Here is a 20283-nt window from a genome sequence, read left to right on the forward strand (position 1 = left end):
TCCACCCGGCCTCCCGCATGCCCACTGTACGCCCTCGCTCAAAGTCCGTCAACTGCACATACGGTTCACGTCCACGCTGTCGCGGCATGCTACCAGTGTTAGAGACTGCGATGGAGCTCCGTATGCCACGGCAAACTGGCTGACACTGACGGCGGCGGTGCACAAATGCTGCGCAGCTAGCGCCATTCGACGGCCAACACCGCGGTTCCTGGTGTGTCCGCTGTGCCGTGCGTGTGATCATTGCTTGTACAGCCCTCTCGCAGTTTCCGGAGCAAGTATGGTGGGTCTGACACACCGGTGTCAATGTGTTCTTTTTTCCATTTCCAGGAGTGTAGTTCCACTCTCTGATACCGCATGGAAAAAATAAGCACTTAAATCCTCCGTACGAGCTCCAGTTTCTCTTTTTTTTCGATGAGTGTTTATTTTATGTAGGTTAGCGGCAATAAAACATTTTTGCAGTCAGAGGAGAAAATTGGTTTTTGAAATTTCGGTGAAATGATAAATGCCTTAGTTTTGACGGTTACTACCCCAATTCGCTCGCCATGCCCTTGATACTCTCTTCCCAGTTTCAGGATAACACAAAATGCGCTGCCCTTCTTTGGCCATTTTCGACGTCCTTCACCTGATAAGAAGACAATACCGCACCGTAATAGTCTAGCAGAGGACAAGAGTGGTGTAGGCAGTCTCTTCAGCAGACTTCTAGCATCTTCGAAGTGTTCTGCCAGTAAAACACTTTCTTTGGTTTGTCTTCGCGTATGTGATCGCTCCAATTCAAGTTGTTCGTGATTTTAATTCCCAGGCGTGTAGTTGAAATGACAGCCTTTCGATTTATGTGATTTATCGTGTAACAGAAATTTAACGGATTTCTTTTAGTACTCTTGTGGATATCCTCACTATTGCGATGTCCACACACTTTTCATTATCGAGAGTAAATTGCCACTTTTCTCACCATACAGATATCGTTCTGCATTGAGTTTGGTCTCCTGAAGGCTTTAGATGATAAACAACAGCATCATCTGCCAAAAATCTAAGAGGATGCTGCGATTGTCTCCTAAATCGTTTCTGTAGGTTATGAACAGCAGAGGGCCTCAAACACTTTCTTGGGGAACGTCAGATATCACTTATATTTTAGTAGATTACTTTCCTTCGATTACTACGTATTGTAACTTCCTGATTGGAAATCACAAATCCAGCTACTCTATAGGCACAGAATTTAATGAGAAGACGCTTGTGAGGAACGGTGTCAAAAACATTCCGGAAATTTAGAAACATGGAATGAATATGAGATCCCCTGCCGATAATACTCGTTGCTTCGTGCGAATAAAGAGCTAGTTGTGTTTCACAAGAGCGATATTGTCTAAATCTGTGCTAACTACGTGTCAATATATCGTTATCGTCGAGGTAATCCACAACGTTCGAGCTCAGTATATGTTCAAAAACCCTATTGCAAATTGACGTCAGGGATATAGATCTGTAGTTTATCAGACAACTCTATTTTATTACCTGATTACTGGAGTGACTTTGGTAACTTTATGGTCTTTTAGGTGCAGATCTTTCGTCGAGCGAACGGTTTGATACTGTTGTTAAATATGGGACTGTTTTATCAACTTACTCTGAAAGGAAACTCACTTGTATGCTATCCGAACCGGAAGACTAGCCTTTATTGAGTGATTTAAGCTGCTTCGCTATACCGAAGATAAATCTGCTTCTGAGTTACTGTTGTTGGCTGCTGTTGTTGATCTAAATTCTCGAAAGTTTACTTCGTCTTCTTTGGCGAAGGAATTACGGAAACCTATGTCCAGTATCTCCGCTCTACTGGCGCTGTCAACTGTAGTGTTACTATTGATACCATGCAATGAAGGTATTGATTGCGTCTTGCTGTTCGTGTAATTTACGTGTGGCCAGTATCTCCTAGGAGTTTTTAACATGTTTCGAGACAAAGTCTCGTTGTGTAAACTATTAAACACATCTCGCATTGAAGTCCGCGCTATGTATCGAGCTTCAGTAAAAACATCTTCAGTCTCGGGGTTTTGTTTTCCTTTACATTTGGTAAGGTGTTTTCTTTGCTTCTGCTAACGTGTCCTGATATGAAACTTTCTGGCAGATTAAAACTGTGTGCCGGACCGACACTCGAACTCGGGACCTTTGCCTGTCGCGGGCAAGTGCTCTACCAACTGAGCTACCCAAGCACGACTCACCCCCCGTCCACATAGCTTTACTTCTGCCAGTACCTCGTCACCATTCCGGTGTCCTGATACGTTTTGTGTACCATGGTAAGGGCATCAGTACCACCTTTTATTAATTTATCGTATATAAATCTCTCAATTGCCGCCGGTACTGTTCATCTGAATTCAAGCCAAATCTGGTCTATCCTTATTTTCTTAGATGGTAGGGGTGGAGACTGTCTCTTAGATAGTTGTGAAGCGAAATCTTATCAGCTTTTTTAAATAGATGTATTCTTCGCTTTGTGGATATGAATATTGCAGTGCTGAATGTCGCTATGCTGACATTCTGGTTGACTAGCCTCTTTATCCGTCACGATGCTCTATGTTTGCTCTATTTCTTAGCTTTATTTGATCTAATCTACAATGAGCGCATGTGGCAGACCCTCAGAATCTTGTTAGCGCTCTTCCTCGACTAACTGAGGCCATTATCATAGGTTGAAGCAATGTTAAACTCTATTAGCATGAGGAAGTAAGCAATTTCTTGTCCATGATAGTTCTCTTTGATTATGTCATTACTGATGGATACGTAAGCAATTATTCTTAACAGTATTACTGTTCGTTAGCCTAGTTGCGATGAAAAGTCATTGAAGCAATTGAAGACCAAGGTTTTGTCACATTAAACACAAATTACGAAAGTTTAAGTGTTATAGCTCAACAGGTTAAGATCCAGGTTCGTGTCCCAGTAAATGGCTTCCACAGTGCGACTGACAGAGTTGCTGCTTCCACCCGCAGACTACGCAGCGAGCGCGGCGGCGGCGCGTGGTGCCCCAAGTCGCAGGTGTCGCGCGGGGTGCGCGAGTGGCTGTCGGTGGCGCTGGCCGGCGTGCACGTGGTGACGGCGGTGCACACGCAGGGCCGCTACGACCACGCGCGCGGCCAGGAGTACGCCGAGGAGTACTCCGTCGAGTACTGGCGGCCCGGCCTGCGCGACTGGAGGACCTACCGCCGCTGGGACGGCAAGCAGGTGAGGCGCTCGCTCGCGAATAGTGCCTAGGAGTACCCCGTCGCGTACTGGCGACCCAGCCTGCACGACTGGAAGACGTACATCGTAAGCAGGTGAGGTGCGCGCTCGTGATAACTGCTGAGGAGTACTCCGTCGAGTTCTGACGAACCGGCCTGCACGACCAGATCTGCAGCCACTGGAACGGCAAATAGGTGAGGCGCGCGCTAGCGAGCACTGCCTAGGTGTACTCCGTCAAGTATTGGAGGCCCAACCTGCGTGAATGGAGGACCAGTCCCTGCTAGGACGGCAAGAAGGTGAGATGCGCGCTCTCGAACACTGCCATTGAGTATCCTGTCACGAACTGGTGGCCCGGCCTGCGCTACCGGAGGATGTATACCCACTGGAACGGCAAGCAGAGCACAATTGCATAGCCACCAGGGGGCCATATGTGTCTACCATTTAATAGGGAATGCTCACGGCCAGAAAGCTCAGTGTGATGCAAACGTGTGAGGCAAGCTACGTAGACGCACTTGTGCTTTCTACAGCCAGCTATGCAAGTTTGTAAGGGGTCGCACTGTTGCTTTTCGAGTGGAGGGACGGTCTTTTCGAACTGCCACACGACTTGGACGCGCTAAGCAGTTGTGCGACGATACCTGTTTCAGTAGACGCATGAACATGCTCACACTTGTTGCCGAGGTTCTGGACTGCCACGCACCACAAACACTCGCCAGGATCGTCGTATTTTAAGGGCGGCAGTGGTAGATTGTACAGCTATCACAGCACAGATAAGAGGGTTTGTGAACCTAGACGTATCAACACGTAAAGATGGAAAACCGGTGTTAGCAGTGGAATTATGGGCACCCACACCTCTGGCCCTCTTTTCAGTCACGCCACAGCATCGGTGTGCACTGCTCGTCTGGTGCCGCTACCTCTATTGGAAGATAGAATGGTGTGCGAATGGTCTACAGTGATGATATCAGATTCTGGCTGCAACAATCGGTTGTTGTTTGCGCGTGTGATGTAGACCTTGTGAGCGCTGACTCATTGAGTGCATTCGTGGAAGACACACTAACCACGCTCCAGGCCTTATGGTATGAGATGCAGTAAGCTACTACTCTCGTTCTCCTTTGGTGTTTCGGGAAGGAACGCTAATCAGCGCTCGCCCTATGCTGAATTTTCTTACATCCGTTCTTTTGCCGTTCTTGCAACTGCAGGCGATGTTGCAAAAAGATAATGCCCGGCAACATACGGTCCGTTACACTCAGCGTACTCTGAAAGACGTGCAACAACTTCCTGGCCAGCAAGATTTCCGAATTTGTGTGCAATGGAGCACGTGTGAGATATGATGCTACGAGAAGTGACCAGTCGCACTCTTCAGCCAACAACTCTCGCTGAACTACGTGGACAGGTCGGGCAGGCGTGGCATAACGTATCCCAGGACAGTATTCGCCATCTGTACGATCGACTGGAGGCCAGTGTCAGGTACCACAGAATCAATTGTGATAGTGATCTGTAAAAGTAATATTTCTTGTAAAAATAAATCTGGAGTAACTCGAAACCTCCGAATGGTGTACTAATTTTTTTCGGTAGTGAATCTATAATCGAAGTAACAAAAGTTTCAGTGGACAAACAAAATAACGTTTGCCCGGAAAATTTACTTGCAAAGCCATTTCTTCCCCAACAGCACAGGGATTTACAAGTATACTTTGCAATATCTGTTCGCAAGAATGGACTTGCGGAAGCAAAATAACTCAGTTCTGAAAAACTTTCTACTTGAATTTAATTTCGTTATCGTCCCGTAAAAAGTTTAAAAGAAGCGAGAAAGATTTTTGTTGCCACAGTTCTACGACTTACAACCTTACTACTGTATTTCTGTACATGAATATCATGAATAGAACGTAATACCTCAGCGTTAATGGAACTTCAAACAGGAACTTACTTATTGTCACTTAGAACCAGACAGTTCCCTGGTATGACACTTAGAACGGTCCTAATAAATTACTTACTTTCTAATTAATTTTTGCACCGATGAAGTGGGCAGCATAACTCTGTGTTACCATAATACATTCTCAATATTTTGGATACAAATTAGTTACGTTTAAAAAGAGATACAGCAGTTTTTGATTCACCTGACTACTGTGGGATTTGTCACTTAGAACATTTGACATTTCCACTCTTCACATGATGTGCGAGCTTAGATTTCCACAGCCTTTGTATTGTCCAATAAAACGTTTCTGGTAAGTCACCTCCTCGTCATGCATCTTTTTCTGTTTTTGATTAAATAAGCTTTCCAATAAGTGTTCATTTATATCAACCAAATCAGTGCCATTTCCGATGTCGGTCGAACAGTTGGTTTTGTAAACGATAGGAGATCGCGGTCGCATACCAAGGAACGTTTAATTGAAGATCACTTGCAATCAGTAGAATCAGATCGAAATCCGACTGTCATAACGCAGATTTCTCCTTATCATTGCACGCAATTATCGATTTATTATCTAACATAAGGGGAAAAAGATCTTCTACTGACGCCAATTTCTATTCTTTTCTCACTTTCTCATTTTCTGCCTAAGGATCTGCAGTTCACAGAACATCTACTTCCATGCCGATTTCACTAATAGCAGTGCTCTGCTCCGCTAAGTCGTAAGCTCCATTCCCAGTAGCGGAAGAAATTTTCATCCTCGGTATTTGCCCTGCAATGAGCGGAACGGATCGGAAGTGTGGGCGAGAGAGGGTAGGGGTGAGAGAAGCTGGCGGCGAATGTTTTCAGACCATCGCATTTGCAACAGTGAGCTGAGTGAAATTCCGAACATTTACACAGTCCTTTTGAGTGAACACATCTGAAACTGTTGATTTATAAGCATCTGTTGACGCTATATTTCCTGTTCTGAGACCAGCTTTTATGGTGTGAGGGAGTACCACATACGCACACGTGCACATACACAGCATTACTGTACTTAAATAAGACAGACAGGCATTTTGAAACTACGCGGAACAGAACTATGTACCTCAAATCTGATTCCATTGCTCTGCTGGATGACGGTATTTCTTAAATACAGCTATAGCAGCTTGTAAAAATATCATATCATTAGTTTCTCAGTTTAATCTTATATGCGCTCTGAGACAAAAAAAAAAAAAAAAAAAACGATACGACAGCAATGAATTGCAGAGTCGTGCGCACACGTGTACTCCAATACACACACATACACACACACCCACACACACACACACACACACGCACACACACGCACGCACGCACGCACACACACACACGCACGCACACGCACATGGTGCTTCTTTTGAGAGGAGACGGACAACTTCCTTCCACAGAGGGTGAACAGGAAGAGCGGTTATTGCACTTACTCTTCTGAAACATCTCTGATCTGTGAATAGTACAGCATTCGAGTAAATGGTTGGCTATACGGTGTTGTATTAAAAAAAAATTGTTCAAATGGCTCTGAGCACTATGGGACTCAACATCTGAGGTCATCAGTCCCCTAGAACTTAAAACTACTTAAACCTAACTGACCTAAGGACATCACATACATCCATGCCCGAAGCAGGATTCGAACCTGGGACCGCAGCGATCGCGCGGTTCTAGACTGAAGCGCCTAAAACCGCTCGGCCACAGCAGCCGGGCCATGTTGTATTCCTTGTTAAATGTCAGATAGCAAATTTTTTGGAGTTTCAAGTTAAATTCTCAGGGCGCACCATGCTTTTCATGTAACTTCTTTCATCAGCTTTTCCTTGGAAATTCTTGGCGATAATATAATACCAAAAGGGTGCTTCAAGTCGATAACCTTTCAATCGTTTGTGATCGTGTTTCTTATTTGTTGTCTTTACACTGTACCTCTTCATTATATTCTCGTCAAAGCATCGGTTGAGGTATTGTTAGTACGGCAAGTTACTGTAGCTGAGAAGACTTCCCAAGCTTATGGATTGCCTGGCCTCCTGTTCCGGTAATCCGCCTTAAGACCACGACACATCCTAAGGCTTCGCGGCCCACCACTAGGAACACACACAACTAAAAGCCACTTTCACGTCAGCACTAACTAAGAAAAACTGCTTGTGCGTGTGTGTTTGTGTGTGTGTGTGTATGTGTGTGTGTGTGTGTGTGTGTGAGTGTGGGACAGAGGCTTGTGACAGCCAGAGCGAGAGCACCAGCAGCAGCGAGTACTGTTTGTATAAAGCGTTTATTTTGCATTTTGTTTACGACCTTCCACTAAGGAAGGGATTCTATTTGTGTTTATCTGCTCTGCATAGTAACTAACAGTTCTTGATAAAACTTTACGTAGTTTTCGTGTTAGATTTCTTAGTGTTTTCTTGATCGTTTAGAACAGAAAGCGCCCTAAAACCGTCTTTTGTTTGTTTCGTGGCCGCTAGCCACTAGTCACTTGAATCAGCAGTTGTCTTGTGACAGCCAGAGCGAGAGCACCAGCAGCAGCGAGTACTATTTGTATAAAGCGTTTATTTTGCATTTTGTTTACGACCTTCCACTAAGGAAGGGATTCTATTTGTGTTTATCTGCTCTGCATAGTAACTAACAGTTCTTGATAAAACTTTACGTAGTTTTCGTGTTAGATTTCTTAGTGTTTTCTTGATCGTTTAGAACAGAAAGCGCCCTAAAACCGTCTTTTGTTTGTTTCGCGGCCGTTAGCCACTAGTCACTTGAATCAGCAGTTGTCTTGTGACAGCCAGAGCGAGAGCACCAGCAGCAGCGAGTACTGTTTGTATAAAGCGTTTTTGTACTTATTTGCTGCGCTTAGCTTTTAAATAGTTTTTCTGGGAAAACCTAGCGTAGTTTTCGCGTCTCGTATTTCAGTGAGTGTTTCTTGATTATCAGAGTAGCTCATCAGAAGATTATCTTGGGAATTTGTCACCGTATAGAGTAGGGTAAACATAGTCATGTGTAGGGACTGTGGTTGTTGTGAGCGGACGCAAGGAGAATTGGCCACTCTTCGGGGGCAGGTGGAGGCTTTGTCTGTTAGGCTCATCGAGCTCGAGGCGCAGGCGTCGGCTAGTAGTGGCGTTGGGGCAACTGTGGTGAGACCTATGCCTACTTCGGTGGCCTTGTAATCACATGGAACCCCTGATGTCGCTGCGTCTTCCGGCAGTGAGCATCTTACCGGTCAGCCATCACTCCAGGGTGAATGGCGGACAGTGGTGGGCTCGCGCGTGCCTGGCCGAAAGGCGAAGGTGGGATCTGGCCGCGTGGCAGCTGCCTTACCCCTTTCCAACAGGTACGGGGTGCTTCCTAGTGGTGATGACATCGTTTCCGAGCCACCACAGGATGCCTCGCCTGTTGGGCCAGTGGCCGATTCTCCGGCAAGGTCCCGACAGTCACAGAGGGCGGGCCCATTAGTTATAGGGAGCTCCAACGTTAGGCGGGTTATGGAGCCCCTTAGGAAAATAGCGGGTAGGTCGGGGAAGAATGCCAGTGTGCACTCGGTGTGCTTGCCGGGGGGTCTCGTCCGTAATGTGGAGGAGGCCCTTCCGGCAGCTATTGAACGCACTGGGTGTGACCGGCTGCAGATAGTAGCACATGTCGGAACGAATGACGCCTGCCGCTTTGGTTCTGAGGCCATCCTTGGTTCCTTCCGGCGGCTGGCTGATTTGGTGAAGACAACCAGCATCGCACGCGGAGTGCAAGCTGAGCTTAATATCTGCAGCATAGTGCCCAGAGTCGATCGCGGTCCTCTGGTTTGGAGCCGTGTGGAGGGTCTAAACCAGAGGCTCAGACGACTCTGCGACTATAATGGTTGCAAATTCATCGACCTCCGTTATTGGGTGGAGAACTGTAGGGCCCCCCTAGACAGGTCAGGCGTGCACTACACACCGGAAGCAGCTACTAGGGTAGCAGAGTACGTGTGGCGTGCACACGGGGGTTTTTTAGGTTAGAGGGACCCCCCCTTGGGCGAAACGATAAAATACCTGACGGCTTACCAGAGAGGACATTATCATCGTTGATAAAGAACGTCCGTCCTCAGAGACCAAAAACAGGAAAAGTTAACGTAATATTGGTAAACTGCAGGAGTATCCAGGGCAAGGTTCCTGAATTAGTATCTCTTATTGAAGGAAATAGTGCGCATATAGTATTAGGAACGGAAAGTTGGTTAAAACCGGAAGTGAACAGTAACGAAATCCTAGACACAGATTGGAATATATACCGCAAGGATAGGATAAACGCCAATGGTGGAGGAGTATTTATAGCAGTAAAGAATTCAATAATATCCAGTGAAGTTATTAGCGAATGCGAATGTGAAATTATCTGGGTTAAGTTAAATATCAAAGGTGGGTCAGATATGATAGTCGGATGCTTCTATAGACCACCTGCATCAGCAGCCGTAGTAGTTGAGCGCCTCAGAGAGAACCTGCAGAACGTCGTGAAGAAGTTTCGTGATCATACTATTGTAATAGGGGGAGACTTCAATCTACCAGGTATAGAATGGGATAGTCACACAATCAGAACTGGAGCCAGGGACAGAGACTCTTGTGACATTATCCTGACTGCCTTGTCCGAGAATTACTTCGAGCAGATAGTTAGAGATCCAACTCGTGAAGCTAACGTTTTAGACCTCATAGCAACAAATAGACCGGAACTTTTCGACTCCGTGAATGTAGAAGAGGGTATCAGTGATCATAAGTCAGTGGTTGCATCAATGACTACAAGTGTAATAAGAAATGCCAAGAAAGGAAGGAAAATATATTTGCTTAACAAGAGTGATAGGGCACAAATCGCAGAATATCTGAGTGACCACCATCAAACGTTCATTTCTGACGAAGAGGATGTGGAACAAAAATGGAAAAAATTCAGAAACATCGTCCAGTACGCCTTAGATAAGTTCGTACCGACTAAGGTCCAAAGCGAGGGGAAAGATCCACCGTGGTATAACAATCATGTACGAAAGGTACTACGGAAACAAAGAAAGCTTCATCATAGGTTTAAGAGTAGTCGAATCATAGCTCATAAGGAAAAGCTGAACGAAGCGAAAAAGAGCGTAAAGAGAGCAATGAGAGAAGCATTCAACGAATTCGAACATAAAACATTGGCAAACAATCTAAACAAGAACCCTAAAAAGTTTTGGTCATATGTAAAATCGGTAAGCGGATCTAAATCCCCTATTCAGTCACTCGTTGACCACGATGGCACCGAAACAGAGGACGACCGAAGAAAGGCAGAAATACTGAATTCAGTGTTCCGAAACTGTTTCACTGCGGAAAATCGTAACACGGTCCCTGACTTCAGCCGTCGCACGGACGCCAAAATGGAAAATATTGAAATAAACGATATCGGAATTGAAAAACAACTGCTATCACTTAGTAGCGGAAAAGCATCCGGACCAGACGAGATACCCTTAAGATTCTACAGTGATTATGCTAAAGAACTTGCCCCCTTTCTATCAGCAATTTATCGTAGATCGCTGGAAGAACGTAAAGTACCTAGCGACTGGAAGAAAGCGCAGGTCGTTCCCATTTTCAAGAAGGGTCATAAATCAGATGCGAATAATTATAGGCCTATTTCGCTTACGTCAATCTGTTGTAGAATAATGGAACATGTTTTGTGTTCTCGTATTATGACGTTCTTAGATAATACAAATCTCCTTCATCATAACCAACATGGATTCCGCAAACAGAGATCATGTGAAACTCAGCTCGCCCTATTTGCCCAAGAAATTCACAGTGCCGTAGACACTGGCGAGCAGATTGATGCCGTATTCCTGGACTTCAGGAAGGCATTTGATACGGTTCCGCACTTACGTTTAGTGAAAAAAATACGAGCTTACGGAATATCGGACCAGGTTTGTGATTGGATTCAGGATTTCCTAGAAGAAAGAACACAACATGTCATTCTTAACGGTTCAAAATCTGCAGATGTAGAGGTAATTTCGGGAGTACCGCAGGGAAGCGTGATAGGACCTTTATTGTTTACAATATACATGAATGACTTAGTTGACAACATCGGTAGCTCCGTGAGGCTATTTGCAGATGACACGGTTGTCTACAAGAAAGTAGCAACATCAGAAGACTCGTACGTACTCCAGGAGGACCTGCAGAGGATTAATGCATGGTGCGACAGCTGGCAGCTTTCCCTAAACGTAGATAAATGTAATATAATGCGCATACATAGGGGCAGAAATCCATTCCAGTACGATTATGCCATAGGTGGTAAATCATTGGAAGCGGTAACGACCGTAAAATACTTAGGAGTTACTATCCGGAGCGATCTGAAGTGGAATGATCACATAAAACAAATAGTGGGAAAAGCAGGCGCCAGGTTGAGATTCATAGGAAGAATTCTAAGAAAATGTGACTCATCGACGAAAGAAGTAGCTTACAAAACGCTTGTTCGTCCGATTCTTGAGTATTGCTCATCAGTATGGGACCCTTACCAGGTTGGATTAATAGAAGAGATAGACATGATCCAGCGAAAAGCAGCGCGATTCGTCATGGGGACATTTAGTCAGCGCGAGAGCGTTACGGAGATGCTGAACAAGCTCCAGTGGCGGACACTTCAAGAAAGGCGTTACGCAATACGGAGAGGTTTATTATCGAAATTACGAGAGAGCACATTCCGGGAAGAGATGGGCAACATATTACTACCGCCCACATATATCTCGTGTAATGATCACAACGAAAAGATCCGAGAAATTAGAGCAAATACGGAGACTTACAAGCAGTCGTTCTTCCCACGCACAATTCGTGAATGGAACAGGGAAGGGGGGATCAGATAGTGGTACAATAAGTACCCTCCGCCACACACCGTAAGGTGGCTCGCGGAGTATAGATGTAGATGTAGATGTAGAGGCAGACAGAGAGAGAGAGAGAGGGAGGGGGGAGAGGGATGGGAGTACTTGAGGTGGAGGAGGGAAAGATGTGAGTATGATGACATTCGTTTGCCAGGATTTTTCTGTTTCTTTTTTTTTTCACCAGAGTTCGATCCCACTCATCAGTCCTACTTTTGTTTCCGTAATTGCGTCTTCGACGTATAGATTGAACAATAGGGCCAGAAGGCTACATCACTGTGTTACACACTTTTTAATTTATGCACTTCGTTCTTAGTCTTACACTCTTATTGTTCCCTCTTAGTTCTTGAATACTACCCATCTCACGCTATAGATTATCCCAATTTCTCTCAGGATTTCAAGGTATTGCACCATTTTACACAGTCGAACGCTTTTTCCAGTCCGACAAATCCCATGAACATGGCCTGGGTTTTCTACAGTCTTTCTTCCATTGTCAACGTCTTCTCTGGTCCCTTTACCTTTTCTAAAGCCAAAATGATCGTCATCTAACTGATCCTCAACAATGTTTTCCATTCTCCTATATATTGTTCTTGTAGTAACTGGGATGTATGAGCTGTTATGCTGAATATGCGATCATTCTGTCACGTGTCATCGTTTATTACCTCTGGAAATGCGTGGAAGATTTTTTTTCCGAAAGTCTGATGGTGTATCGCGACACTCACACGTTCTGTACACCAGTGAGAATACTCATTTTTTTGTCACTTTCCGCAACTGTTTTAGAAATTCTGATGGAATGTTACCACTCCCTTCAGCCTTATTAGATCTTAAGCCTTCCAAAGCTCTTTTAAGCTCCGATACTAATACTGCATCCCCTATCTCTTCTATACGGACTCCTATTTCTTCTTCTGTCATATCATTAGACAAGTCTTCCCACTCATAGAGGCCTTCAATGTACACTTTCCATCTATCCGCTCTCTCCCCTGAATTTAACAGTGGAATTTCCATTGCGCCCTTAATATTACCTCTCTCGATTTTAATTTCACTGAAGGTTGCTTCGACTTTCTTATATGCTGTATCAGTTATCCGATCTGCATTTCTTTTTCGATTTCTTCACATTTTTCATGCAGCCATTTCGCCTTAGCTTCATTGCACTTAATATTTATTTCATTCCTAAGTGACCTGTATTCCCATGTTCCTGAATTGCCCTGAACATTTTTGTACTACTATCTTCGATCGATCAGCTGAAGTATTTATGTTACCCATAGTTTCTTCACAGTTACCTTCTTTGCACCTATGTTTTTCTTTCCAACATACGTGATTGTAATTTTAGAGATGTCCCTTCCCGTTCTACTAAACAGCCTACCGAGCTATTCCTTATCGCAGTACCTACAGCCACAGATAACTTCAAGCGCGTTTCTTCTTTCCTTAGTACTTCTGAATCGCACTACTTTGCACATTGACTCTTCCTGACTACACACAAACTTCAGCTTACTCTTCATTGCTACTAAATTGTGATCTGAGTCTATATCTACTCCTGGGTACGCCTTACAATCCGATATCTGATTTCAGACTCTACAGCTGACCAAGATGCAATCTAAGTGAAATCTTCTCATCTCTCATAGGCCTTTTCGACTATACCTCTTTCTCTTGTGATTCTTGAACAGAGTGTTATTACTAGCAGAAATGTATTGCAGAACTCAGTCTTTTTCCTCTCTCATTCATTATACCACGCCCATATTCTCTCGTAACCCTTTCCTCTACACCTTCCCCTACAACTGCATTTCCAATTCCCCATGATTATTAGTTTTTCCTCCGCCATTACCTGCTGAATTACCCATTCAATGTCGCTACATACTTTCTCTAGCTCTAATCTTATACTTGCGACGTCGGCATGCATATCTGAAATACTGTTGTCGATGTTGGTGTGCTGTCGATTCTGATGAGAGCAACCCTATCACTTAACTGTTCACAATAACATACACTCTGCCCTACCTTCCTATTCACAAGTCCTGCTCCCGTTAAACCATTTTCTGTTGCTGTTGACATTACCCTATACTCATCTGCTCTGAAATGCTTGTCATCTTTCCATTACACTTCACTGACGCTCACTATATCTAGATTCAGACTCTGCATTTCTCTTTTCAGATTTTCTAGCTTCCCTACTACGTTCAGGTTTCTGACATTGAATGCCACGACTCGTAGAACGTTATGCTTTCGTTGGTTATTCAACGTCTCGTGGTCACTTTCCCCTTGGCAGAACACTTCGGAGATCCCAATGGGGCTAGTCCTGAATCTTTCGCCAGTGGAGAGATTTTCAAGATATTTTTCCAGTTACAGGCAACATCCTCTGTGGACACACATTTTTTGTCTTTAAAGAAGTGGTTCCCATTCCCTTCTGGATCCTAATACCATTAATCATTGCTGATTCTTCCGCCTTTGGCAAGTCCATTGACAGGGTGACTTCTTTTGCCAAAAGCCTTCGGCCGCCATAGCTCATGTTTTTATCCAAAATTCAAGCCGATGTGTTTCCACCTAGGATGTTTTGATTGTTTATCAAAAATTATACCCATTTCTCCTTCACTTTTTTGTTATTGTTCTGAGGGTTTGTCGGGGCAGACGTCATAGGACACCTACAGATGATCGTTGAATACTTCACATATTTTTTTTAATTATTATTACAGAGAGCACTCAGCCCTCTGATCGAACATGGAGAGCAACCGTACCGATTCCCCTAGACCAAGAGAGCATCTTGTCCGTTGCAAAACTTACATAAAGATTGGGTTCAGAAAAATGAAGTGTGATGAGATCAGGGTTTGTGTCAGTAAACGTAAGGTAGGGAATGCCACCAAAAAAATGCTCAGGAAGTAGCCGAAAATGAAAAACAGTAGGATTATGACAGTCTATTCTTAGTCTGACTAGCAATGACTTGTATTATAAGAGCATTGGCATTAGTTATTTCATAACCATTCTAAACTTTTAGCATTTCTTTACTGTTAAATTCTTTATTGCAAACACCAATGAAAGGTAGGGATTAAATTTACTTCGAGAAACCCCAACGTTTCATTTGGAGATATACGTCCAAACAAAGAACGCGCTTTTTTACAATTCAGTTTTTAGTCGTAAAGTGAGTAAATTTTTAATGAGAAAATATTTACAAAAATTTGTATCATTAAATAAAGAACTGATGATGTTGCATTTCTATCTTCAAAGTTTTAGTGCACGAAATACGATAGACGTACACATATTGTCAATCGAAGGGCTTCAACCAATCAATGATACAACAGTTACTTTGTATTCCACGTAGTTTCTTACCATTTTGGTCCTTTAGCTAATTTACGAAACAAACTAAAAACTTTGTGCTGTGTCAACTATGTGGAGATAATTATTTTATTATGATATTTGTTATTGCTGTTACTACCGCAATTTTAATTTCGAAGCGCAACAGCACAGTTGAGCCAATGGTAATAAATCCCCCGTTAGTGATATTACCATTTTCATGTGGTCAGTTAACATATCGCATTCATTTATTTTACTTTACCGCAAAACAGCAATCTTGATTCGTGCTGTGAGACAAATTTAAAATGCAGCTGCAGATTTTAATTCACACGCATTACGCATACCAGATACACGTTATGAACTGTGGCATTACAAGTCACGAACTTCAGATATGGTAACCCGGTGGTACAGTAGACCATTGCAGAGATAGTTATCAAGGACGACATGCGCAGTGCCCAACTCAGTTTTTATTTAAGCTGTGTCCTACTTGCGTAATGACAGCAGTAACTCAGTAACTCTTCGAACAATATTCCTGAGTAACTTCCTGTATTAAAGTTTGTATTGACTTCTGTCGATAATTAGGTCCCCCCACTCGTGATGCACATTTCCTAAGCTAAACCACTGGACTGATTTCAACCAAACTTGGTACACATACCCCTTACTATCAGGTAACAACCACTAAAGATGTAAGAAACACCTACCTGTCGTAATTAGGGAATCTGACATCATAAACACTGAGACGAGTGAAAAAATGCAGCATTATGAATGAAGTTTAAGTAAATTCATTCTTTAGTACTAAGACACTGCCACAGTCGAGTCAACTTAAGGAAATTGCTCACACCTGGCAACGTTTTTGACAACTTTGAGTTGCGAAACGCAAACGGCTGAAGGTGAAAATAATCTCCGGCTATAGAGTTATGAAGAAGCGTTGGCACTGAGGTGTTTACAAAATCGTTTTATAGACAAACTGCTCAGTATTTTACACTAAAAACACATTACATTGCTTGTTTCGGTTTGTAATAGAAAGTGCGCAAAATGAATATCCGGGCAATGCTAGGTTTTTCTGCTAGTGTAATCATAAAACAGGAAACAATGGGTTGTCCAAGGAGATGGCGGGAAAACCAAACGATAGTAACAATTGGAACGGAAACGTAGTGCATGAGAAGTACAAGCAGCTAAGAGTTAAGACTTCCAATTACTATTTATCTTCTGTCAAACCGAGAAATAACAAAGTTGTTAAATGGATAGTCATAAACTTGAAGATGAGATACATATACATTGTTTATTTACACACCACTGTTCTAAGTTGAAATCACGAAATTCAGTTTCAGCACGAATAAATACACTCCTGGAAATGGAAAAAAGAACACATTGACACCGGTGTGTCAGACCCACCATACTTGCTCCGGACACTGCGAGAGGGCTGTACAAGCAATGATCACACACACGGCACAGCGGACACACCAGGAACCGCGGTGTTGGCCGTCGAATGGCGCTAGCTGCGCAGCATTTGTGCACCGCCGCCGTCAGTGTCAGCCAGTTTGCCGTGGCATACGGAGCTCCATCGCAGTCTTTAACACTGGTAGCATGCCGCGACAGCGTGGACGTGAACCGTATGTGCAGTTGACGGCCTTTCAGCGAGGGCGTATAGTGGGCATGCGGGAGGCCGGGTGGACGTACCGCCGAATTGCTCAACACGTGGGGCGTGAGGTCTCCACAGTACATCGATGTTGTCGCCAGTGGTCGGCGGAAGGTGCACGTGCCCGTCGACCTGGGACCGGACCGCAGCGACGCACGGATGCACGCCAAGACCGTAGGATCCTACGCAGTGCCGTAGGGGACCGCACCGCCACTTCCCAGCAAATTAGGGACACTGTTGCTCCTGGGGTATCGGCGAGGACCATTCGCAACCGTCTCCATGAAGCTGGGCTACGGTCCCGCACACCGTTAGGCCGTCTTCCGCTCACGCCCCAAAATCGTGCAGCCCGCCTCCAGTGGTGTCGCGACAGGCATGAATGGAGGGACGAATGGAGACGTGTCGTCTTCAGCGATGAGAGTCGCTTCTGCCTTGGTGCCAATGATGGTCGTATGCGTGTTTGGCGCCGTGCAGGTGAGCGCCACAATCAGGACTGCATACGACCGAGGCACACAGGGCCAACACCCGGCATGATGGTGTGGGGAGCGATCTCCTACACTGGCCGTACACCACTGGTGATCGTCGAGGGGACACTGAATAGTGCACGGTACATCCAAACCGTCATCGAACCCATCGTTCTACCATTCCTAGACCGGCAAGGGAACTTGCTGTTCCAACAGGACAATGCACGTCCGCATGTATCCCGTGCCACCCAACGTGCTCTAGAAGGTGTAAGTCAGCTGCCCTGGCCAGCAAGATCTCCGGATCTGTCCCCCATTGAGCACGTTTGGGACTGGATGAAGCGTCGTCTCACGCGGTCTGCACGTCCAGCGCGAACGCTGGTCCAACTGAGGCGCCAGGTGGAAATGGTATGGCAAGCCGTTCCACAGGACTACATCCAGCATCTCTACGATCGTCTCCATGGGAGAATAGCAGCCTGCATTGCTGCGAAAGGTGGATATACACTGTACTAGTGCCGACAGTGTGCATGCTCTGTTGCCTGTGTCTATGTGCCTGTGGTTGTGTCAGTGTGATCATGTGATGTATCTGACCCCAGGAATGTGTCAATAAAGTTTCCCCTTCCTGGGACAATGAATTCACGGTGTTCTTATTTCAATTTCCGGGAGTGTATATTAATGAATTTGTGAAATACTTTAACTATTATGCCAAGTACGGCGCACAGCTACTATGAAAGACAATTTGATCCTGCAGTACCGTTGATACTTAGCTTAACTCGTTAATAACGTTGCTGTACTGGCAAGAGTGCATTCCTCACTGGCTCAGCTGTTAAGTGACATTTTAGCGATCAGAAGGTTCATCTCCAGTTACTTCAAGGATTTTATTTGTGTCTAGTCGCTTCATTTAACTACAGGTGTTCTGTTGTTCTGTAGCCGTATATTCAATTAAAAAGGTAACCCTGGAGGTAAGACGATGTTTTTTTTCGCCAGCGGGGTTGTGGAATTAGAGAATCGGCTTTTGATACTGACTGCTGAACAATTCTTCTGCTGCCAACGCATATTTCACGTAAGAGGCAGGAATATAAGAGGGAGGCAAATTATGGAGCGTAAGGATGGTCGTAGACAGTCGTTTTCCCCTTGCCCTATTTGAGATGGAACAAGAAAGGAAATGTCTAAAGTCTGGCCGCTGAAATAACGTTTCTGGGAGTAAAGCACGTGTAGCGCAGTGTGTGGAGGAAACACTCTAACGCCAGTCCGATCTTTGCAATTTTTAATGTTGCCATGGTGATGGTGCTGCGTCGCCCTACCTACAGGTCAATGTTGCGTGTGATGGTTCTCAGTGGATGCTAAGCGTTTGTTCTGTGTTCATCGATTTTCTTGGATCGTCGTTACCGATTTTGTTTGTGTCAGTGGTGTTGTGTGAAGTGTCATATTGTTATCTGATACGGTGTCTTTATCAGTTCGCAGGAAAGTGGGTTGGTGCACTACCTTAAAGAGCTAGTCCCGTCATTTTGTATATATTCATACGTACGATGCTATTTTCAGGGAGACACGGATAACGGTACTCTTCTTATATAATTTTGAAAAGTATCCTATTTCGCGACATATTCGAGTTTATGATTATTATGTGTGAAAAGAATATCCCAATAGGAAGAAGCTTTCTCTGTCACAGCGGGATTGTTTCTTGGAGGGACGAGCCATTCAGTGGTGCTAAAGACGACAGGGTTTCGCTTGAATGGCAGGGTGTCGTTGCCCGGAAATCCCGTTTTTGGAGGGAAGTGTATAAGTACAAACCTCACGAAATAGTTGGGTTGGACGAAACGTAACTTAATGCTGGTCACTCCAGATCGATTGCGTGGAACCGACACGCTTCGCGAGGAACATTAAAAGCTGTATTAGGATTAGACAGTTGGCTCATTCTCTTAATTACTGGAACAGTAGGTTTGTTCCAAATGCTTTCTTGATCCTCACATGGTCTGGGGCCACCATGAGGAAATGACGGCAACAAATTTTAGAGAGAGGTTCGTACACTTTTTGCTTCCACATATAGAAAAGAACTCTGCTATAATATTTGATAATCCACCATATCACTTCATTCAATTATGTAAAGCCCCAGCATGCAGCAACAGGAAGCGATAATACCATTTACAACGTTTACAAAATTGTCATCCACCATAACATTGCCGTTTCAGTGAAACAGAACTTGTGTGGGCTCAGATAAAATCATAAGTTACAGACAAAAATAAAGATTGTAAATAAGGATGAATAATTTTTAGTAGATGAATTGTTAGGCAGTATTACTCCCACAAGATGGATCAATATTGTCGCACATCTTAGAAGAGGCGTGGCGACGAAAATGTATACTGGGACCAAACGTGGAAGTGTTAATAATGTGACTAGTGCCCGACAGCGGCAGGAGTTGCAGCAGTGAAGATATTGACAGTGACAGATGTGGCTAACGGCAACACTCTCTTTGAAGACAGTGCAGTTTACTGCCTTTCATAAAGTGCAGGTAAGAGATACATTAAAATATCCGTTGAAAGACTGAAAACCTTTACTTTTTCTCGACATATAGTGTTTCGATCCCTCGAGGCTGTTAGCGATTTATCACGTTTCAGTAGAATGACACTGCAAATACTCTACAGTTTTCAGATGTAATACTGGTGGTTGAGCGACTGACAGTACCTAACAACAAACAGCCTCGTAATAGCATTGGTAACACAGCCGCGACCTGTCATAGACGTTTCTTCTGTGGCCCGTTGTTTAAGTGTAATAGGGTACATGCTACTGTCCGCCATGCACCGCATGGAAAACGTACATGCAGATGTAGTATGATACTTAAGTAAACGACCGATTTCGGGTTTTACTTCCAAGCCGTATTCAGATCCACTTGAAAATTGGCCTGGATGTGTAACTCAAAATCGGTCGTTGCTTCTGGGTAGGAGTGGCTACTAATTTTTCAACTCCGTCGTTGCTTGTTAATGTGAAAATTGCCAAGTTCCAC

The 20283-nt window shown here is 44.4% G+C and overlaps 1 protein-coding gene across 1 annotated transcript in view; it reads left to right on the top strand.

The window, feature by feature from the left end:
- Positions 1-20283, top strand: part of LOC124548268 (discoidin domain-containing receptor tyrosine kinase B-like) — a 302795-nt gene that overhangs the window by 122895 nt on the left and 159617 nt on the right. The window contains exon 4 of the mRNA XM_047125163.1: positions 2958-3189. Coding sequence (XP_046981119.1) covers positions 2958-3189 — 232 coding nt within the window. The remainder of the gene's footprint in view (positions 1-2957; positions 3190-20283) is intronic.

This window comes from Schistocerca americana, chromosome 1 (genome assembly GCF_021461395.2).
Source record: "Schistocerca americana isolate TAMUIC-IGC-003095 chromosome 1, iqSchAmer2.1, whole genome shotgun sequence".
NCBI classification, from domain to species: domain Eukaryota; kingdom Metazoa; phylum Arthropoda; class Insecta; order Orthoptera; family Acrididae; genus Schistocerca; species Schistocerca americana.